General features: G+C 41.7%; 1 protein-coding gene across 1 annotated transcript; it reads left to right on the forward strand.

Annotated features, from left to right (window-relative positions):
- Window positions 1-5,147: 5,147 nt before the first annotated feature.
- LOC117702110 (coiled-coil domain-containing protein 77-like) lies at window positions 5,148-23,397 on the forward strand. Its single transcript, XM_034493418.2, has 10 exons — window positions 5,148-5,330; window positions 6,707-6,849; window positions 9,376-9,472; window positions 12,408-12,471; window positions 13,422-13,513; window positions 16,478-16,626; window positions 19,351-19,570; window positions 20,791-20,916; window positions 21,007-21,159; window positions 22,943-23,397. The coding sequence occupies exons 1-10, from the start codon at window positions 5,163-5,165 to the stop codon at window positions 23,087-23,089; spliced, it is 1,359 nt and encodes a 452-aa protein (XP_034349309.1). The 5' UTR covers window positions 5,148-5,162; the 3' UTR covers window positions 23,090-23,397.
- The last annotated feature ends 556 nt before the right edge of the window (window positions 23,398-23,953 follow it).

Here is a 23,953-nt window from a genome sequence, read left to right on the forward strand (position 1 = left end):
TGTTTTTGGTTTTGGGTTTTTTTTTGAACAAGGTATCTATCACCATATAACCCTGGTTGTCCTGGAACTCAGGCTGGATAGGAGACTCAAGAAAAGAACTGGCCTAATCTTTCTCTTTTAAAAAAAAAAAATCATTAGACAGGGGCTAGAGAGATAGTTCGGTGCTTAAGAACACTGGCAGCTCTTCCAAGGGACCTGGGTTTGAGTCCTAGCACCCACATGGCAGCTCACAATAGGCATGCAGGGAAAACACCCATACACATATATTCTTCAAAATTATTAGAGCCAATTATAAAAACAGTATAAGATGGCTCAGTAGGCTGAGGTGTTGCCAAGCCTGACAACTTGAGGTGACCCTCCTGGAGATTCCAGGGAGTAGGGAGAGAAAGCTGACTCTTTAGACACACACATATATACATGCACACACACACACACACACACACACATTTTTTTAAATCAAAAACCAAGATGATCTTTCTCCCTAGTTAGATGTTGTTAGTTGAGATGATGGCGATTATAATGTTACAGAATTTTTTCTTTTGCTATTTTAATATATATATATATATATATATATGATTTATCTATTTTTTTATTTATATGATTACACTGCAGCTGTCTTCAGACACACCAGAAAACAGCATCGGCTCCCATTATAGATGGTTGTGAGCCATCACGTGGTTGCCGGGAATTGAACTCAAGACCTCTGACAGAGCAGTCAGTGCTCTTAACCACTGAGCCACCTCTCCAGCCCAAATATATATTTTATAACTTTTTGTTTTGTTTTCCTGGCACTAGGGGATTAGAACCCAGGGCCTCACATATCCTGGGTGATCTTTGTTAAAGATAAAAAGAGTAGAAAAGCCAGGCAGTGGTGGCACACACCTTTAATCCCAGCACTTGGGAGGCAGAGGCAGGTGGATTTCTGAGTTCCAGGCCAGCCTGGTCTACAGAGTGAGTTCCAGGACAGCCAGGGCTACACATAGAAACCCTGTCTTGAAAAACAAAACAAAACAAACAAACAAACAAGAATAGAAAAAGCAAGTCAAATAAAGTATTTTTGGCTCTCTGTTCATTCTAAATTTGGTGTGATAGCCTACCTTATTTCCATGGACTATGTTGCTTATTTTTAAAAGTTTGTTTTTTAATTTATTATTGTGTTTATGTGTGTTTATGTAGTGGTCAGAGGACAACTTTGGGTGGGTTCCAGGGATTGTACTCAGGTTGCCAAGCTTGCTAAGCTGTCTCTGCAGCCCCTGTTTTGCTGATTAGAAACTGGATGGATACAGTGATAGAAGCCTGTAGTCACTGCAGGCAGGCTGAGTGAGACAGGCCAGTTCTAGGCAAGCCTAGACTACATAGCAAGATCTTGTAACACAAACAGTTTTAGTGAGCTTGAGTGTACTAGGCATGGGGCTTTGAAGTTGGAGGCAGGAGGATAAGAAGTTCAGTGCAGTTTAAGCAACATAGTGAATTTGAAACCAGCCTGGACTATAAGATCCTGTTAGGGTATGGGTGGGGAGGACTGGAGGTACAGCGTAGTTGTTTGCTCAGTATACACAAAACACCGAAGTTGATCCGAAGAACTACACAAATTGTGTTTGGTGGCACATGCACTCTGGGTTGGAGGCATAAGGATCACAGGTTCAAAGTCATTCTCAGATACATAGGGAATTTAAGGTCATACGTTACATGAAACCGTGTCCCAAACAAACAAACAACCAAACACCCAGCTGGGATGTGGTTCAAGGCCAGCCTGGTTTACAGAGTTAGTTTTAGGTCAAGGCTACATAAAAAGAAACCCTGTCTCAGAAAAACATAAAACCAAAAAACATTATTAAGGGATGTAGCTCAGTGGTAAATGTTTGCCTCATACACATAAAAACAAGTTAAACCTTTCCCCCACTTAAAAAAAAAAGTTTTTCTTTACTACAAGTTGGATAAGCAATTAAGAAACATCCAATGTTGGTCTAAATGCCACACTCTCTTCAGGAGTCAAATATGGTAACTGAGGCGGTAACTGCTCTGTATAGCCTATATTTATTTACTTATTTTAACTCTTCATGGCCCTCATCATCATTTTGTATATTTGATAGGTGTGAATAAGACAGAATGAACTTTACCCCGACACATACACCTGTCTGCAGAAAGTAAGATATTTGCCTATTTATGAGTTGTTAATTAATCAGTACTTCTGTAGGTTTTATCCAGTTGGTATAGGAGCTAAGGGGACAGCATACTTTCTAAATCTCAATTCTCAATTCTTATTCAGAATCTAGTTTTTTTTTGTGGGAGGTGATGTGTGTGTGTATTTTAGTTTTGTTTTTTCAAGATATTTTCTCTGTGTAGCCCTAACAATCTGACAGTTCTGGAACTCACTCTGTAGACCAGGCTGGCCTCAAGATATCTATCTACCTGCCACTGGCCCCAAGTGCTTGGATTAAAGGTGTGTGCCACCACCACCTGTCTCAGAATCTAGACCTTAAAATAGCTTACCAATGGTGGTGGTAAGCATCTTTAACCCCAGGTGGTAGAGGCAAGTGGATCTCTAAGTTTGAAGCCAGTCTGGTCAGCATATTGAATTCTAGGACAGCCATAGCTACATAGAGAGACCCTGTCTCAAACAAAACAAACAAATTTTTAAAAATGGCCTCTCTGTGGAACTACCAGAATTCATTCAGTGTGAGGGGTCCCAGTGATGGTGGGTCTTTGGTCATATGGGAGGGTACCAATAAGTAAATATGAGATGGATTACCACAAAGCCTCATCCCTCACAGCCAAAGCTCCCCTCCTGCAGAATGTAAGAGTTACTCTTATTTTTTAATAACTTATTTTTTATTTTATGTGCATTGATGTTTTGTTTGCATATGTGTCTGTGTGAAGGTTTTGGATCCTAAGAAACTAGAGTACAGTTGTGTTGTGAGCAGCCATGTGGATACTGGGAATAGATCCCATGTACTCTGGGACAGAGTAGCCAGTGCTCCCAACCGCTGAGCCAACTCTCAAGCTCAAGTTGCTCTTATATTTACTGGCCTCTTTTTCACTCTGAAAATAAAAATATTATTTCTATCATGGGCTTTTGTGTAGGATGCTAGGGATGTGTTATGCTGGGGTGTTGGGCTTATACATGCCAAGCGTCTGCTCTGCTCCTGGGCTGCAGGTCTAGTCCCTAAAAGCTGTCAATAACTGAGGGAAGTGTTAGGTTTCCGCTCTACTGTGCACTACACCCCTGCTTTATTTATTTTATTATTAAGTGTTTATTGCACACACTTGCTTACTTAGATATGAACATGTATATTATCCACATTCACTAGCTGTAACTCTCGTGCAAAGTTTCTGCACTCTAATGTCTATTTTGTCATGCAGAGTTTTTTATTTGCATAGATATTTTGCTTGCATGTGGTTTGTGCACCTCTCGAACAATTGATTTTTGGAACTGGAGTTACAGATGATGGTCATGAGCTACCATGTGGTTGCTGGAATTCCTGGGTCCTCTGGAAAAACAGCCAGTGCTCTTAACTGCTGAGCCATTTCTCTAGCCCCATATATTGTAAATTTTAGAATGCCAAATTGGATTGGTTTTCATATGGGGACTTCTGCACCGTTTCTTTTTTAAAAAAATTTTGGTTGGTTCTTTTTTAAGGGAGTGGTACTTGGTGCTTGATTTTCTTTTAAGGCAAAGTCACATTATATGTAGCCCTGGCTTGCCTAGAACTTACTATATAGACCAGGTTAGCCTTGTCCTCAGATATACATGCCTCACTATTTGTTTTCTAGCTCTTACTGTGTTAGCTTAAGTCTCTTGATTGTTATTTTATTATTTTAATGGTGTACCATTGCAGTATGCCTTTGTGCCAGAAGAGAGCATCAAATCCCACTATAGAGCCTCCATGTGGTGGTGGGAATTGAACTCAGTACCTCTGGAATAGCAGAGGTCTTACTGCTGAGCCATCTCTCCAACCCCCCAAGTCTCTTGATCATTAAGAACAAAGAAACTAAACTTTCCTTTCCAGTCATTCCTTTTTTTCTTTTGCATTCTGGGTTGGCCTGGAACTCAGTATAGCCAAGGATGACCTTGGATTTCTGACCCTCCTTCACCTCCTGAGCACTGGGATACTTTTATCATTTATGCCATCTTGTCCTAATATCTGCAGTTCAGTTTCAGAAGCTAGAGCTTAGGTAGCTTCTGGAGACATGTTTGTTTCCCGTGCTATGTATCTGTCTTATACTAGATTTTCTAATGGGTTACTATGTTCTTTTTTTTTTTAATAAAATCTCAATTATTTGATTCTACCAATGAAGGCTCATGAACCAGATGTTGGAATGAAAGCCTGCTAGCTCAGAGAGGCAGAGAAAGTACCCAACTGACGACCCAGAAGCAATCCCCCATCTCACTACATTTCAAAAAGCTCCTTCAAACTGATGCCCTTCTCTTCTACTTCCTGTGTGTCTTTCCATCCATCTTCCTGACTCCCTCTTAGTCTCTGGAGTTTTCTTAATAATCCTATGTTCACTCCTGTCTTCTGGTTGCTTACTCTGCCTCTTGCCCTATGGTTGACTTTATTTGTTCCTGTTTATAATATTTAAGCAAAAGCTCTTGAATTAAAGGTATGCTAAGGCTGAGACAAACCACAACTAAAAACAGGTTTTTCCAGTAAATAGCACAGTCTCAGGGTTCACAGTGTGATCAAAGATCCTGCAACAGTACTACGTAGTATCCATTTATATTGTTTTTTTAAATGTTCTTTTTAGTCTCAGATTTTTATTTAGATATAGTTTTAAATCATTGGTACTTAAAAAACAATTCATAAAAATTTTCACTAACCAGTTGACTCAAACTTTCAGTGCATATGAGCACTTAACACCACTAGATTTGGTGACTGATGGCTGTAATCCCAGCACTTGGAAGATAGATACAGGTCTGTCTTTGTGAATTCCAAAGCCAACCTGGTCTACATAGCCAGGTCTAGACCAGCCAGGGCTACATAGAAAGACCCTGTATCAAAACAAAACACCTATAACACCTCTTTTATTTAAAAAATTATGTTTTACAAGTGTTCAGAGGACTTACTATATTGCCTGTTCTAATTTCACATAGAATACAACAATTGCCTCCAAACGTGGTGCTGGCTTTGGCTTTGCCAGATACCAACAGGTGGAAGAAAATGGCAGACTCAGTGGAGTCAACTCCCCTGCCTTCACTGGAGGATCGTCTGGCTGTCCTTTGCCCGTCTCAGGAGCTTCTGGAGTATTATCAGAAGAAGATGGCCAGCTGTGAGGCAGAGAATGAAGACCTGCTGAAGAAGTTAGAGCTCTACAGAGAAGCTTGCGAAGTAGCAGGTAAGAGAGAGACAGAGACATACAGAGAGAGATTGAGAGAAAATTCCCATGGATCCTGGAGCTCAACTGACCAAGCCTTGATGAACGGCTATGCTGAACTCTCAGTTTAAGGAGAGACCCTGTCCCAAACAATAAGTTGGTGAAGCAAGGGAGGAAGACAACTTCTGAGTCACACACACACACACACACACACACACACACACACACACAGAGAGAGAGAGAGAGAGAGAGAGAGAGAGAGGGGGGTGGGGAAGGAAGGAAGCACGTGGCATTCTCAATGCTGATGCTATTAGGGTATGAAAGAAAACTTAAGGGCATAGTCATTAATGTTTGAAATTCCCAATCACACAAATCCTGTACCTTGTCTTTTTCATTTTGCCCTCCTTCCCTTCCATCTTCCCTTCTTTTAGTGATAGATATCGAACCTAGGGTGAATCCTACTTACCTGATGCTCTGTCACTGAGATATACCCCCATCTCATCCTTTTGCTTTTTAGCTCAAATGTGTGTACAAATACTGCTACTTAATTTCTCTATTGGTGAAACTATCAGGTATATTCCTACACGAACCTGTAAAAGTATCTTTATTCTCCTGTATTAATAGTTGTATTGGAAACTTACTGCTTCCTTCTGCTAACCTAGGCCTAGTCCTGGAAGCTTCTAGCCTCTGTACAATCTAGTCTAAGCCTAGAATGTTTTCAGCCTTTGAGACTTGCTGCTGAATAAGCTAACCTTTTCTAGTTCTTCTCTGGCTGGCTGGCTCAACTTAGCTGTTCTATCTCAAACTCCTTTCCAAGCTGACTGATTCAACCTGTCTTCTTTCTCTCTACCTCTCCTTAATTGCTCTGCTTGGCTTCAAACTAACTCTGGCAATCTGTTCTAATCTTGTAGTTCCTTCTCATTCTCTGGCTCATTCTGTTCTCATCTGTGTCTAGCTTGTTCTCTCTGCAAACCTGTCTCTGTAAAATTCTCCAGTAAAACTGCTCTCCTCTCCTTTGCTTCACTGCCTCTTAAATGGCTTCCCTTTTCCTCTTTCTCCTCGAGAGCTGGGCACACTCTGTTCTGTCTCATATTTCTCTGATTCGTCTCTAATCTGTCATTTTGTCCACCATTCAATCAGACATTTTCAAACACAGCTGCTTCCTTCTACAAACTAACTTTGCCTTCATTGTTTGGGATTAAAGGTATGTGCTAAGGGCTGAGCCACACTACAACTAGGAACAGTTTTGGTTTTATTTTTGTTTTTATTATCAGTAAATAACACAGTCTTGGGGCTCACAGTTTGATCAAATTTCAACCAACTCCTTCATATCCACTAAGAAGTTTCCTTTGAGACCTAATGTTTTCAACTACTCTATTTTTTTTCCCAGCATAAACTTGAGTGGAACTTGCAGCAAAGGGAGGAAGAGATTGCTGAACTGCAGAAAGCCCTAAGTGATATGCAGGTCTGCCTCTTCCAGGAAAGGGAACATGTTTTACGACTCTACTCAGAAAATGACCGACTAAGAATCAGGTACTGTCTCAGTGGTTAAGAGTGTGTATTGCTCTTGCAAGGGACCTGAGTTTGGTCCCCAGCATCCATATTCTGCAGCTCATAACCACCTTTACCTCCAGCTCCAGGGGACTTCATGTCATGTTCTAGCCTCTGAGGACATTGTAAATATGCACACATGTATACAAAGCACTAATAAAAATATTTTTAAAAAAGAAAAGAATCAGGTATTGAATAGAAGGGAAATGTTAAAATGAAAACTCTGAGTTACACTTAAATGATGAAATTTATCTACAGTCATCCTCTTCTTCGTGGTTGGGGGAGGGGATCGAAACTAAGGCATTTCCCTCATTAGTCCATGTACCTGAGACCCAATTAATCTGCTCTAGCAAAAACTCATCTGGCATTGAAACCTCCTTTGGAGTTGTCCAGAATCCATTTGCTTTTGTATAGGTTATGTAATGAATGAAGAAAAGAATTTGTGTGCACTTCCTCCAGAGTCTTTTATCCTCTGTCTTTTTGACCAAGTAGGGAAGGCTAGTTTGAGAAGTTTCCCATTGGCATACCTCTGAAAAAAAAAAAACAAAACAAAACCAAACAACCAAAAAACCCCAATTCCCTAATTTGGAAGTTGTGCCAACTACCAAGTGTGTGCCTTCTAATTAGACATTGGAAACTGGGAAATGAGTCTGAAAATCTAGTAGACTCACTGTGAACTAGATCTGGGCCAAAATTTGATTACTAGGATGGTCCCCATACACCTGGTGCCATGATAGTGCTTTAGGTTACCAGGTAACAGCATCTCCTGAGGCTCTGTACCCAGCAGGCCTTGAAGTACATGAGTCTTGTATTTTCCCTAGTGTGACTACTAGAAGATATAGATAGCCATAGACCCTTTAATGAGGCACTTGTGGAAAAACAGGGTCTTGTCCTAAAAGATAAGACTCTTCTGGACAACTTTTAGGAATCATTTCTTTTCTTCTACCATGGGTTTCGGGGAATGAACCAGTGCCAAGTTTTGTACAATGAGCACATTAATTCACTGAGTCATCTTGCTGGGCACAGATTGTGGAGTTATCTTTATGGTGTTTGTTTGTTTGTTTGTTTGTTTTGGAGGAGGGTGGCCACCTATTTTCCTTCTTGATTATTCTAATTGTTTAGCCAATACCCATTAATTCCTCCCCTTCCCTGCTCTTAGGAACAGGCTGTTCTATAATCATCTGTGTCATTAGCTCTGAAAAATCCCTGTTCAGAGTTTGCTTCCTTGAACTGTTCCTGACATTAGCTGTTAGGTTTCGTGCCTTGGGAAACACCTTGGGAAACAAACTGCACTGTGGGATTTTTTTCCAGGATGTTTGCTGGGAGTATGCTAGCAGGAGAGGAACAAGAGAGATCTGCCTCTGAGGAAACAAGGGGAGACTGGAGACTGGCTGGGCAGATGGAGAACTTTGTGATTTGGTTACAGCAGGTCCCCGTTGATACCACAGGGGCTCTGAAGCTGAATGGCTTTTCAGAGCCATCTGAACTGAGGCAAAAAGAATGGATTTTTATTCCCCCTCCCAGCCCCACTGAAGGCACTGAAGGCAGGCTGTCCCTGAGGAATGGGAGGCACAAGCAGGGAAGCAAGTTTCTTTTCTCTTGAGCAGTTCTCAAGGGAGAGTGGACTGTGAGCCATGTGCAGGCTGTATTTCCAATCAGTGCTGAAAAGGAAGACCAATTAATGTACTCTTCTAGAAACAGCTAAGAAATTATTCCCTGGCCCTGTCTTTGAATTCCTGAATTGGAATACTTAATCTTTCAATAGCTGGAGCTGAGGTATAGATCTTTTTTCATTTTTAACTTGTGGGTATAGTCATTTTTAAACATGGGAAGCTGGGGATATAGCTCAGTTGTAGAATGTTTACATTGGGTGCACAAAGCTCTTGGTTTGTTCCTAGCACTGTGTAAACTGGGTATGGTGGCATAGGCCTGTTATCTCTAAGGCAGACAGCACAATCAAGGATCTGAGTTATCCTTGACTCCACGACAAGCTCAAGGATGACCTGGGATATGTGAGACTGTCTCAAAAAAAATTAAAAATCAAGAAATCTTTTGGAGCTGTAGAGATGACTCAGTGATTAAGAGCACAGACTGCTCTTCCAGAGGTCCTGAGTTCAATTCCCAGCAACCACATGGTGGCTCATAACCATCTGTAATGGGATCCGATGCCCTCTTCTGGTGTGTCTGAAGACAGTGACAGTGTTCTTACATACATAAAATAAATAAATTTTTTTTTTTTAAAAAAAAGGAAAGAAATCTTTTGAATCCTATTTTGTTGTTTTGTTTTAGACTACTGTATAGTTCTGGCTAGTTTAGAACTCAGTGTGTAGACCAGGCTGGCATTGAACTCCCAGAGATCTTCCTGCCTCTGCCTCCTTTGTGCTGCCACTAAAGGCGTGCTCTACCACAACTGGTCAGAAGGGAAACCTTTTAAATAGAAACAGTTACTTACTGGGGTGTATAATGTTTATCTTTTTTTATTATTATTTTTTTTAATGAGAATTGCAGGGAACTGGAAGACAAGAAAAAGATTCAGAATCTGTTAGCTCTTGTGGGACCAGACACTGGTGAAGTGACCTATTTTCATAAGGAGCCTCCCCACAAAGTAAGTATTTCTGCTGTGGTATAATGAGTGTGACCTTTGCAAGACACAGGTGAGGGTCCTTAGTCAGAACATCTCTACTTGCCACAGACATGTCACGGAGAGCAGTGAGCCAGCCAGTATCTGCTGGAGGTTTAAAGCTCTTCTCTGCAAAAACCTTTTGAAGATTTTTTTCTTTTAATATGAAGAAAATGACAAGGGACTGGAGAGATGGTCTAGCAGTTAAGAACACATTCTGTTCTTCCAGAGGACCTGGGTTTGGTTCTAAGCACCCACATAGCAGCTCACAACCATCTGTAACTTCGTTCCAGGGAATCAGATACACTCTTAGACATGTACACAGGCAAAACACCTGTACACATAAAATTTAAAAAAAATCTGAATGTTCTGTCAAGGTATAACACATTTTCAGTGCAAATAAGTCTTCAATAGTCATTTTTGCAGGGGAGGGGACTGTCACATTACTAGGAGACCTTAATTTTATATTATGCTTTTGTGTGTAGTTCTTTGTAAATGCTACTAAACTTTTTGCTATTGAAAATAGATTGTAAACATTATTAGAAGTATATTCAAAGTGTCATAATTCTGAAAACTCAGAATCCCTATAGATACTGATGAGTCCCGACTCTCAGGAATAACTTGAGAGTAACTTGCCAGGAATTTGAAAACACGGAGAAAAATGTTGATTTGATTTCATTATATGTTTTAATGCCAAATTATATCATTGTTGGTGAATAAGTGTACTTTGGGTTTTTTTGGTAAGGAAGAAAGAAACCTAAAGCCTAGGGTTTGGCCACAGCTCACTGGCAGAGTCCTTGCTGTGCAAGCGCGAGGCTCTTGTTCATCCCCAGGACTGTACCAGAGAGAACAAGGGCAAACTAAAGCTGAGACCCGCAGGTGCCTTTGCGGAGATTAGAGAGGAAAGCAAAGCTAGTCTTTGTGAAGGAGACACTTCAATACTTAATTTCTTTTCAAATATTTTTATACTTATTATAAATTAATAATGGTCTTTATCAAAAACACACAGATGGTGAGACACACTTTAATCCCAGCGCTTGGGAGGTGGAGATGGAAATATCAGGAGCTCATGGCCAGCCTGCGTTCTATGAGATCTGGTCTCAAAAGAACCAAAACAACAACAACAAAACCCCACACAGACAGAAGTCCATTATATAAAACTGATAGTTCCCCTAATCTATCCCCAGAGAGGAATCATAAATAATACAATATTTATATAACATATATGTATTATAGAATAGTATAAATATATATCTTTTTTCCTAGTAAAATATTTACGAGTATGTATGTACTATTTTAATTTTTTATTTCTTTTCTTTTTGTTTTTTTGGAAACAGGTTTCTCCGTGTAGATCTGGTTGTCTTCGAACTTGCTTTGTAGACTAGGCTGACCTTGACCTCAAGAAATCTGCCTGCCATGCCGGGCAGTGGTGGCGCAGGCCCTTAATCCCAGCACTTGGGAGGCAGAGGCAGGTGGATTTCTGAGTTCGAGGCCAGCCTGGTCTACAGAGTGAGTTCCAGGACAGCCATGGCTACACAGAGAGACCCTGTCTCAAAAAAATCAAAAAAAAAAAAAAAAAAAAAAGAAAATCTCCCTGCCTCTGTCTCATGAGTGCTGGGACTGAAGGCGTGCACCACCACTTCCAGCATATTCCAATTTTTAAAAATAATTTATGTTTATTTTATGTGCAGTGGTGTTTGCCTGCATTTATATTTATGTAAAAGTGTCAGATCTTGGACTTATTAGACAGTTTTGAGCTGCCATGTGGGTACTGAGAATTGAACCCAGGACCTCTGGAAGAACAATCAAAGCTTTTAACCACTGGAGCATCTCTCCAGCCCCCTATTTTAGGTTTGGGTTTTGTTTGTTTGTTTGGTTTGTTTTGTTACATTTTATGGGTTTATTTTTTGAGACACTGTCTCACTGTGTAGCCCTGGCTGTCCTGGAACTCCCTTTGTAGACCAGGCTGGTCTCAGGCTCACAAAGATCCACCTGCCTCAGCCTCCTAAGTACTGGGACTAAAGATGTAGACCTTGGGGGCTTGAGAGATGGCCCAGTTGTTAAAAGCACTTATTCTTGCAGAGGACCTGGGTGAAGTTTCCAGCACCCACATGGTGGCTCACAACCATCTATAACTCCAATTCTAGAGGATCTGAGTATACCAGGCATGAACATGTACACATGCATGTATGAAGGCAAAACACACATAAAATAAGTAAAGATGTGGGTCAAATTTTTACTTTTTGTGTTAAAACAAACAAAACAACATCACACACACACACACACACACACACAGTCTAAATATGTAGCCCCAGCAAATCTGACCAGCAGGTGACCCAGTGTGGCCTCATACTTGGAATCTGAGGGCACACCTCCTTGCGTGGCTGCTTTCATCTGTATAAAGTTGTATAAAGTTCATCTGTAGCATTATGGTATATACCTAATGTGCATATTTTTTACTATTTTCCTAATGTTCTTATCAAAGGGCACTTTACTTTTTTGAGGAAGGGGTATATTTTCAGACAAGGACTCCCTTTGTACCCCTTGGCTGGCCTGGAAGTCGATATATAGACCAGGCTGACCTCAAACTCATAGTGACTGCTATCCAAATGCTGGGATTAAAGATATACACCACCACACCCTGCTCAAAAGCACTTTTAAAAATATATTTTGTTAAGTTGCAGTGTGAATTTATTTATTGGTAATTATTTTGTGTTGACATTGGATTTTAGCAAAAAAAAAAAAAAAAAGAAAGAAAAATGTTACTTTGACCATGCTACCTTTCAAATCCATGTGATGTGTTTACATGATCATATATTAGTTTTGACCTGTTTAACTTAAAAATGTTAGATCTGTAAAGCTAAGGCTAAAACCTGCAGTTTCACAGACACTGAACCCACTTTTACACCTCGTTCTTTAGGTCAGCATTCTCCAGAAGACTATCCAGGCTGTGGATGTGTGTGAGCCTTCAGCTGCCAAAGCAGGTAAACACCATGCTAGACGTTTTCTCTGACGTTGAGTTGAAAATCCCACTGTGGAGTGACAGAGAGAGTGACTGGCATTCATAACAATGTCTCTGGCAGGCTACTACCATACACTTCTACAACTATGGAAGGAGTGAACTATTGTTTAATGCAGGGAGGTTTGTTGTTGTGTTGTTCATATGGAAGCATGTATGTACGGATGTGTGTCAGCGCCAGAGATCTGTGTCTGGTGTCTTCACCTTGTTGAGACAGTGTACTAATGACAGGGTAACTGGTAGATAGCCATCACCTTGTATAAGCACTGTGTACTGCTAGCTATTTTTACATATTCAGTTGTTTGCCATAGTTATGCTACTGTGCTAGAAACCATTAGACGTTTTTCCAGCAAGTTAGGTGCCTCTACACCATCAGCCATTCTCCCCACACCGTTCCTCCTTCATGCCCTTCCCAGGCTCTAGCCACACCCCTGCACCATCAGCCATCCTCCCAACTGCTCCTCCATGCCCTCGCCAGGCTCTAGCCACACCCCTGCACCATCAGCCATCCTCCCAACTGCTCCTCCATGCCCTACCCAGGCTCTAGCCACACCCCTGCACCATTAGCCATCCTCCCAACTGCTCCTCCATGCCCTACCCAGGCTCTAGCAAACATATTCACTTTTTGTTGCTTGTTACTCTTCCTTCGGAAAATCGTGTAGTATGTCAAAACCTAAGTGTTTAAATTTGAGTTTTTATTGAGGAACTATTTGCAACTCCAAAATTTGCAACTGCAAAATTCCCATAAGAAACTTCTGTCTGGGAATCAAGCACTGTAGGTCTCTGGTGTGTTCTTTTCCTTCTCTTGCAGGTAAAGGAAACGAAACTCCCTCAAGGTCTATGCTGGTGCTTGAGTAGCAGAAGCAGAAAGAAGAGCTAAGTGGAGTTTTTGATGAACTTTGTTTCCTATTTTAGATCCTGGAGTAAGCAAAAGACGAGTAAGAATAAAGGACAAGGAGGACATTGCTGAGCGCTACCAGAGGGACATAGAGACACTCCTCCTGCAGGTGACACCCTAAACTTGACAGACCAAGGCGGTTTCTCTCCACACATTGAGCAGTGTGTAATGTATCCTTACTGTTATTATATGAGAACTATCCCTTTGCACCTGGATTGCATTCAGGCATGATGAAGCCAAGACAATTGAGATCATTCTTAATATTTAAGCACTTTCTTTTCTAGCAAAGTTAGAGATGGTTTTTTTCGTTGTTTTTGTTTTGAGTTTCGCTTTCTTTTGTTTTGAGACAAGGTCTTTGCACAGCCCTGGGTGGTCACTGTGTAGACCAGGCTGGCTTCACACTCTGAGATCCACCTGCCTCTGGGATTAAAGACATGTGCCACCACACCTGGTTTAGAGGTAGTTTTAATACAGATTTAAGTCTGAACATTAATGTAGGAGAGAAAGTCCTACATAGTGGCACACTCCTGTAATCCCAACACGTAGGAGCCTGAGGCAGGAAGATTGACATAAATTTAAGGTCTGCTGGGCTCTATGTAGGGAACAGCAGACCAAGTATGGCTACCTAGCAAACTCTGTCTATCTATCTCCTCCCCTCTAAGAGATATGAGATGGGAGGAGGGAGTCTGCTGTTCTGGGGTACATGAAGAACAAGACTCCCAAGATGCCTGACTAAGTCATGTGGAAGCTTTATTTCTGCTGTTCTGGGGTACGTGAAGAACAAGACTCTCAAGATACCTGACTAAGTCATATGGAAGCTTTACTCACTGCTTCCAATTTGTTGGAGTTTTTAAAAGCAATTGTGCACATATACAAAAAGGCAGTGTGGACATGAAAGTATTGTTTACAGAAGCAGAGAGATAGCAGTTAAGTGGTCAGGCAGTTCTCATAACCTTTAGGTCATAGACACAGTGTATAGAATTTATGACTGGTCCAGACAGTTTACACTAGGAATTTATGGTTGAGCTGAGTGTGCAGAGACCAGCTTTCCCAAGATGGTTTTCTCATTTATTCTTAGACTTAAAATATTCTTAGGAATATCATCACAAGACTGGAAAACTATAGTTCAGTAGTCCACTATACTGCTGCAGGTAGCCCATCACTGTACAGATCTGGAAGTATACAGGGAATGAAATTTTGTTTAGTGTAGGATTTTGGTGGTGGTGGTGGTGGTGGTGGTGGTGGTGGTGGTGGTGGTGTGTGTGTGTGTGTGTGTGTGTGTGTTCATATGGGTGCGTTGTATGTGGTTGTATATTTGGAAGGAGGCAAGGGAAAACAGTAATGCATGCCCTGCCATAGATGTGGATTTCTCAAGAGAGGATAAATAACCTCTTAGCACTTATACTTTACTTTAAAATCATTATTTTTTATTTGAACATTCTAGAATGCTTCCAGCAACCTTTTTAGTTCATATGCTAAGTCCTATCTAACAAACCATTCTAAAATAAGAATTACCATTTGTTTTGTTTTTTGTTTTGCAACAAGGTTTCATCATATAGCCCTGGCTAGTCAGGAACTCACAGAGATCCTCCTGCTTCTGCCTCTTGAGTGCTGAGGCCACCGTGCCTGGCTAGAATTTACTTTGTGATCAGCTCGAGGACCATAGAGAGAATAGCACAGGGACATGTGTCTGTTTGACAAGTCAGCATTGGGGTTATGTTCATTTATTTAGTGCATGTATTCTAAAATCTAGGAAAATAATAAACCATTATCTTACTACTAGGACATGTATGTCATTAGGAAAGTTCCTGTCCCTATTGGGGGAGCAGTCCATTAACTTAAACATTATTTCTACCTTTGGCCAATTCTCAAAAGTCAATACAGCCAGACCCCAAGAAGGAAATTACATCACACCCATTTTGTCACTGTGTGTCTGTGTAACTAGGACATCTTGTCTTGTCTTTTCTTGTCTTGTCTTGAGACAGGGTTTCTCTGTGTGGCCCTGGCTGTCCTGGAACTCTCTCTGTAGAACAAGCTTACCTCAAACTCACAGAGATCCACCTGCCTCTGCCTCCAAAGTGCTGGGATTAGAGACATGTGCCACCACTGCCCAACTAAGTAGGGCATCTTAAAAGGGAGAGAGTCCTCTAAGTCCAGAAGGAGACAATGAAGTAAGAATACTGGGGTTGGGAGAAGTAGGCTACAGCTTTCACTGTGTGTGATGTAGAGACCAGCTGGGTGTGAACAAATTGTTGGTGCTTGTGCAGATTAATACCATTTATAAGGCATTAAATAAAAAGGACTAAGAGTTAGTGAGATGGTTCGGCTGCTGAAGTGCATGTCAAGAAGTGTGAGGGCCTGAGCCCAAGTCCCTAGCACTCACAGCAAAGAGCCAAGGTGGGGCTGGAGCAGTGGCTCAGCAGTTAGGAACACTGGCTGCTCTTGCACAAGACCCAGGTTCAATTCTGAGCACCCACATGACAACTGACAACCTCCTGTCACTCTGATGCCCTCTTCTGACCTCCATGGCAGGCACCAGGCACACCCGAGGCTAACATATGCCTAGGCAAAACATTCACACACACACACATTTATTTCATTTGCATACTTTTTAAAAGAGAGAGAGAGAGAGAGAGAGAGAGAGAGAGAATGAATGAGAACGAATCTAGGAAAATCCGGGCTGGCAACACATGTGTATACCCTGTCCTGGGGGAGTGAAGAAAGGCAGATCCCTGGAGCTCACTGGGCATTCAGCTCGGGCAATTGGTGAGCTCTAGTTCTGTGAGAATCCATGTTTTAAGAAATAAGGTGGAGAGTAACTGGAGGAGACACTTTACTTCCATTCACATGTACACACACAGGTATGAACAGAACACAAGCATGTACAACATACATACACAAATAGATCAGAACTGAGATTTGTCTTTTTTGGTCCACATATCACCACCACCACCACCACCACCACCACCACCACCCCGGTTTTCCTTTGTGTCTAGGAAGGGCTCACTTCAGAGATCCAAGATCCGAAGTCATAGAAGCAGGAATGGTAACTCACTCCTCTCGGCCCATGTAGGTGGAAGCACTTCAGGCGCAGCTGGGAGAGCAGACAAAGCTTTCTAGAGAACAAGTTGAAGGGCTCATGGAGGACAGACGGATCCAAATTGAGGAGATCCAAGTTCAGCACCAGAGACATCAAGAGAAAATCAAGGAGCTGACCAAGAGGTGGGGACTCAAGAAATACCGAGCTAACAGGCATCTTGTTTTTCTGAATGGCTTAAGAGATGACTCAGCTGTTGTAAGCACTGCTCTTACAGAGGATCTGGGTTCAGTTCCCAGCACATACATTAGGTGGCTCACACAATCTGTAACTCCAGTTCCTAGGGGATCTGGCACCTCTGATCTCCAGAGGTGTTCAACAAGTACATCATACAGATAAACTCACACAGGTACACATTTAAAAAAATCTTAGCCAGGTGACGGTGGCACACACCTCTAATCCCAGCACTTGGGAGGCAGAGGCTTGTGATCTCTGAGTTCAGTGGCAACGTTGTCTTCAGTGTGAGTTCAGTCGTAGTGGCCTGGCCTAGCGTGTATTGAGTTCTGGGTTCATCAGAAATAAAAATAAGATTGATGGTTATAGGGATGGAGAGATGGCTCAATGGTTAAGAGCAGTCACTCACTACTTTTGTGTAAGAACCCAGTTCAAGTCTGGGCACCTACTGCCTCAGCCTCTCCTGTGTTGCTTTAGTTTAGTTTGTGCTTTGGTCAGACTAATGATTTAAGGAACAGTTGGTTTTAGCAGGGACATGACTAGGCACAGCAAGTCTTGAGCTGAAGACTTACTCAGACCAAATCCACATTTCCATAAAGACTAGTATGTCTTTATGACAGCCTCCCTCCCACCATGTGGCATTCTCATGTCTCTGTTCCCTAGCTTCCTTCTGTTTGGCCTCAGTCTCACCCTATGTGTAGCATAGGCACAAGATGTGGGTTTGGGTTTGTTTGTTTGTTTGTTTTCGATAGTTTCCCTCTGTAGCCTTGACTGTCCTGGAATTTGCTCTGTAGACCATTGTCTGGAACTCAGAGATCCGCCTGCTTCTGCCTTCCAAGTGCTAGGATCAAAGGCATGCGCCACCATCCCCTGGCTTGACGAGCTTTGTTAAGTTGTTCCTAACCATCTCTTTTCCCCGTTAAACATGCTTAATTCATTTTTATTTTATTTTTACTTTTCAGACAGGTTCTCACTATGTAGTTCTGCCTGGCTTAGCACTCTCTATTTAGTGGAGGTTGGCCTTGAAAACACAGGGCTCCTGTTTCTGCCTTCCCAATTAAGGGCACCCATCACCATGCTAGTCTCCTCTTTAAAATGTGGGTGTGTATATAAGTGTATAGGGATATATGTGTATGTTGTATGAAGCCAATGGTCACCCTTGGGTGCTGATTCTTGTCTTCTGAGACCCCTGTGTCTCATTGCCCTGGAGCAGGGTGATTAAGTTCAGCTGCTGGCCAGGAAGCCCGCCCCCCGGGGTTGCTTGTCTTCATCTCCCCTGCTAAAGTTATTAGGTTTTTATTGGCTTCTGGAGGAAAACTCAAGTCTTCATGCTTACACAGCAAGCACTTTACCTTCTGAGCTTTTTTATTTTTTTTAATATTTATGATTTATTTTTTTTGTGTATGCATGTTTTGGCTGCATGTTTGTCAGTGTATCACTTTGCATGCCTGGTGCCTGAGGAGGCCAGAAGGAATGTCAGATTCCATGGAACTGGAGTTACAGATGGTTGTGAACTTCCATTTGGGTGCTGGGAATTGAACCTGGGTCCTCTAGAAAATTAGCAAATGGTTTTAACCATTGAGCCACCTCTTCAGCCCCAAATTTGTTTATTTTTGAGACAGAGTCTCTAGCCAGGCTGGTCTCAAAATCCCTATGTAACCAAGGATTACCTTGAACAACTTAGACTCCGGTCTCTACCGTCCAAGTGCGAGGCTTACAGGAACACTCCTCTATAGCCCATTTATGAAGTGCTGAGGATTGAACTCAGGACCTTGTATGTTCTGGGCAAACACTGTACCAATTGAGTTATATTCCCAGCCCTAATTTTATTCATTTATTCATTTTTGGGTTTGGGGTATTTTTGAGACAGGGTCTTACTCTTGGATGGCCTTGAACTCATAGAGATCTGTCTGCCTCCCAAGTGCTGGGATTAAAGACACACACCACAATGCCTGGCTGTTTATTTATTTTTGGGAGAATATTGGGTATTAAATGAGGGGCTTCACATATGCAAAGCAAGCACTAAACCACAAAGCTATATTCTCAGCTCATAAAATGTGATTCAAAAATAAGCAAAATAAGATTTATTTTAGTTTTTAACTGTATGCGTATCTATGAGTCTGTGTATTTATGAGTGCAATTGCCTATAACATCCACAAGAGGTCAGAGCAGTATGTAGTCTCAGTCACTCACTGAGCCATCTCTCCAGCCCAAATTTTTTATATTTTTTATCAGTTTTCCAGTATGTAAATAACCATCTTTTTAAGCTGAATTCTCAAATTAACACTCAAGCAAGTTTTTATAAAGATGAATCTGAACCAGGGAGCATAATATATACCAGACACTTCACCTAATAAAGCATGTAAGGGTGTCAGTGATCAAACTGTATGTATGTTTTAAAAACTGCTAGTATTTCAAAGTTCATATTGTACAATTTTGCCAGGTGGTGGTGGCGCATGCCTTTAACCCCAGCACTTGGGAGGCAGAGGCAGGTGGATCTCTGAGTTCGAGGACAGCCAGGGCTACACAGAGAAACCCTGTCTCAAAAAAAAAAAAAAAAAAAAAAGTACAGTTTTTAAAGAACTGCAGTCTTCTTTGGAATGGCCTTGGATTGATCTGTGCAGTGACTGAGCCGTGCAGTGCACCCATGCTCACAACTCTTCTTTCTTTCATAGTCTCCATCACACCCAAGAACTGCTCTATGAGAGCACCAAGGACTTTCTACAACTAAAATTTGAGAACCAAAATAAAGAGAAGGTCTGGATGCTTGAGAAGGATCACCTGCTGTCAAAGATTAAGCAATGTAGAGTGCAGTGTAAGAGGAAAGAAGACAAACTTGGAAAAGTTGTTCCCATTTTACATGAGAGTCATCACGCTCAAAATGAATATATTAAGGTAATGTCATTCTTTTCCTGGAACAGTTGAGAAATTCAGAATTCCTTGGAGTTAAGTTAAAGCTCAGTTGATAGAATTCGTGCATAAAATACTGAGGCCCTGGATTTGATCTTTAGCACTGCGTAAAACCAGGTGTGATGACTCATGCCTGTAATCCCAGCATTTGAGAGATTAGAGACAGGTGATTGAAAATTCAAGGTCCTCCTTGCTGCATGTTGAGTTTGAGAGTCTGTTAGAGACTCGGAGAATTTCAAAGAGCCTATACATTGTTATGTAAAGATTCATTCAGTTGATGAAGCTAACTAGCAATAATGTCATGAAATACATAACCAAGAGTACCTGATCATGATGGTAATTGAGAATTTGCGATACTAAGCTAGACAGAATTCAAGACCAGACTGTGGAGTAAGACTCTGTCTGAAAAAGAAGACAAAATATCACATGTCATTCATTCATTCATTTCCTGATTCAACTTATGGAATAGACTGTGGGTATAGCACTGTAAATTAGTCTTTTTTTTTTTTTTTTTTTTTTTTTTGTTTATATTTTAGTGAACAAGGAAATTCATGTAATTTTATATCAATAAGAAACTTATATAAGGATTGTATTACTTGTTGGAATTCTGCTTCAGAAAAGGACCTAGGGACATCCTCTTAAGTCTGGTGCTTTTGGGCTGGGCAGTGGTGGCGCACACCTTTAGTTCCAGCACTTGGGAGGCAGAGGCAGGCGGATTTCTGAGTTCGAGGCCAGCCTGGTCTACAGAGTGAGTTCCAGGACAGCCAGGGCTACACAGAGAAACCCTGTCTCGAAAAACCAAAAAAAAAAAAAAAAATAAATAAAATAAAAATAAATAAATAAATAAATAAAGAGCTAAAATACATAATGTCCTGTTCTGACATCCCTCGTTGACAGACAGGATGTGGACATGTAAGCCAGATAAACCCTTGCCTTCCCCAGTTGCTTTGGGCATGGTGTTTCATTACAGTAATAGTAATCCTACTCGACACCTGGATCATTGCATTTTAAAGACTATCTGCTTATGTAATTTGGAGAAAGGACAGACAGGAAACTATAGCTATAGCAGGACTCTGGGGCTCACATCTGTTTCTGCAGATTTGCTCTGAAAATCTTTTCCTCCCTTCTTTACCCCAGTGCTCTTTTGAATTACAAATTTGATTATAGGACTGAACATTGAAACTTTTCATCCCTTTGGCCTACAGTCTCTTAAGGATAAGCTAATGCAAGAGAAAAAGCTCTCCAACATGTACCAAGAACAGTGCATTTCCCTAGAAGAGGAACTTGCTCGAATTCGGGAGGAGGAAGGAGTGAGGAGAGAGATCTTCAAGGTGTGTGGTGTTTGACACTTGGGCTGAGTAGACCCTGCAGGCTGCTGAGGAGAGCCTCCTCTTCATGCACTCTTCCTCATCCATTTTTAGGACCGTTCCAACAAGATGGGCAAGCGCTTACAGATAATGACAAAACGCTATCAGGCCTTGGAGCATCGACGAATCCTGGAAGTAGAAGGCTTCAAGACAGACATTAAGGTTCTCCGACAGAAGCTGAGAGAGCTGGAGCAAATGCTCTATAAGGTACTGTTGCTCCTGCGGTAGGAAAGGGAAATCAGGATAGGAGTGTGGAAAGGTGGTCACGTGGTTCCTCAGAAAGATGCCCAAGGGTGAGATGTAGATTTCAGTAAGGTGTGTGGAAGAACAGGGCACTGGCTTGACCTCCAGCATTACAAAACCAATAGACTGTGCTTTGTCCTTACGTGAACAACAGATCAGTAAGTATCCTTGAACCCTCTCTGAACATTAGTTCAGCAGGAACACTTTGTTGAAAACACAAAAACAGACATAAACTTACAAATTATCACCTCTCCCAATTCAACTAAATTAAAAGAATTAAGTGTGTCCAGGAAAAGGAGGCTGGGCAGACGGCTCAGTGAGTAAAAGTTGCTGGCTGTGCAAGCATTATGACCTGAGTTTAGGTCCCCAGCACCCACATGAAAGCCAAGACACAGACGTCCATCTGCAACCCAGGGCTGAGAAGAAGACAGGAGACCCAGGGATGAGCTGGCCATAGTGTAGCCCTTCATGCGTGTGTGCATGGCTGAATGCACACACACTCTCAAAAGAATTGTTTGGGTTTTATTTTGTTCTTCTCTCTCTCTCTCTCTCTCTCTTCTCTCTCTCTCTCTCTTCTCCCCCTCCTTCTCAAATTTTCAAAAAAGATTTTCTCTGTGGGGGGGTGTTGAAATTATTATATTCATTTTTATTTTATTTGTTTGCATATGTGTCTGTGTGAGGGTGTGGGATCCCCTGGAACTGGAGTTACAGACAACTCTGAGCTGCCACGTGGGTGCTGGGAATTGAACCCATGTCCTCTAGAAGAGCAGTCAGTGCTCTTAACCACAGAACCATTTCTCTAGCCCGAAGAATTGTCTACTTTTAAAGTGGGAAATGACTGAGTAATGAAGTAGTTTTCCAGACCCCTTTTAGTATCTAGTCTGCCTTAAGAGCTTCAGTAGAGATTTAACAGTCACCGTAAGTCCTAAATAGTTGCTGTGTTCTGAACAAATAGGAAAAAAAAAATGACACTTCCTGTCATTTTTGGCAAATTTACCAATAATGCTATGATTGGTCTTGTTTTTTAAAAATATTTTGCTGACATTTGTTTATTTACATGTGCAGGCGTTTGCCATGGTGAATGTGTGGAGGTCAGGGTACTCCTTTCTGTTCACTGGTCCACCATGTGGCTCCTGCGGACCCAACTCAGGCTTGGTGGCAAGTGCCTGTACTAACCACTGAGCGACCTCACCAATGCTGTATTGATCCTTTTGCCCACTGTTAGTTATTTAATAATCTTTAATAATCTCTATCTCAAAGCTTCTCTCTGCCCGTGTGTGTGCGTGGTGCGTGTGCGTGTGCGTGTGTGTGTGTATGGTTTGAGATGGTTTCTTGTCAGCCATGCTGTCCTCACACTGCATAGGTAGCCAAGGATAACCTGGAACTCTTGATCTTTTTGCCTTCTCCCAAATGCTTTGACCAATTAAATGTTTTCATTTAAAAATGCATCACTGAGTCGGGTAGTGGTGGTGCACACGCCTTTAATCCCAGCACTTGGGAGGCAGAGGCAGGCAGATTTCTGAGTTCGAGGCCAGCCTGGTCTACAGAGTGAGTTCCAGGACAGCCAGGACTACACAGAGAAAAACCTGTCTCGAAAAACCAAAGGGGGGAAAAAAAAGCATCACTGAAGAATCTTAGTACTGCATTTATTGTATGTAAAACGGGAGCCAGCATAGCTCTTCGTGGTGTGATTTCTCTCCCTTAGCTAGTGCCATAATTCTTTCTCTCTTTTTTCTCAACTCTCTAGGCAACCATGAGTACTCATGGAAATCAGGACCTGGCCATTCTGTGTGAAGTCCGTGATAGCAACAGAAGAACTCATAAGATACAAGGAGAACTGAAGAACCTCAAGTCTAAAGTGTTTGGTCTGGAGAATGAGCTTAGGTTGTGTTGATGTCTCATTTTAGGTTTGGCTTCCGGAAACCTGAGGCAAAGTCACTTGTTCCCAGAAAGTGGACATGGAGTTGTCCAGAGTAGTGGCATCAATTTTAAATAAAGATAGTGTTAAGGGCATGATAGTTCACACTTACAATCCCAGCACTTGGGAATCTGAGGCAGGAGGATTGCCAAAAATTCATGGTAGAAGCAGGTGGACCTCAGTGATTCATGGCCAGCCTGGTCTACAATAGTGACTTCTAGATCATCCAAGGCTACTTAATGAGATCCTGTCTCAAAAAAAAAAAAACAAAAAAAAAAACAAAACAACAACAACAACAAAAATAAAACATCAAAACTAGAGAAGAAGAAAAACAGTAGCAAGCTTGGCCCTGGCAAAGCCGCCCTGGCAGACTGCCGTCTCACCGACCCATTAGCCTTTCTGGGGCCTTGGAACTGTAGCCTCAGTTACTTGGAGACTTTTCTACTTTTCTTTTATATATTGATGGGCTTTTCTGTCTTTAAAAAGTCAGTGATGGCATGTAGCTTCTCTGGTGAAGTGCTTGTTGAACAGAAAGCCCTGGGGTCTATCGCTAGCACCACCTAAAGCCAGGTTTGGTGGCTGACTGTAGTCAGCACTGGAGAGAGGTATATGTAGGAGGATCTGAAGCTCATATTCACCCTTGGCTGTATGGTGAGTTCCAGGCTAGCCTGGGCTACATAAGACCATGTCTAAAAATGAAAACAAAAAACAAAAACAAAACAAAACAAAAAGATAAAAACTTGGAAGAGCTGTTTTACTGAGCTTGGCTAGTGGGAGAACGTGTTTCCTGGAGGACCAAAGCCATTCACTGAAGTGCATTCCGACTCAGGAGTTACATAC

This window comes from Arvicanthis niloticus, unplaced genomic scaffold (genome assembly GCF_011762505.2).
Source record: "Arvicanthis niloticus isolate mArvNil1 unplaced genomic scaffold, mArvNil1.pat.X pat_scaffold_468_arrow_ctg1, whole genome shotgun sequence".
Classification (NCBI taxonomy): Eukaryota; Metazoa; Chordata; class Mammalia; order Rodentia; family Muridae; genus Arvicanthis; species Arvicanthis niloticus.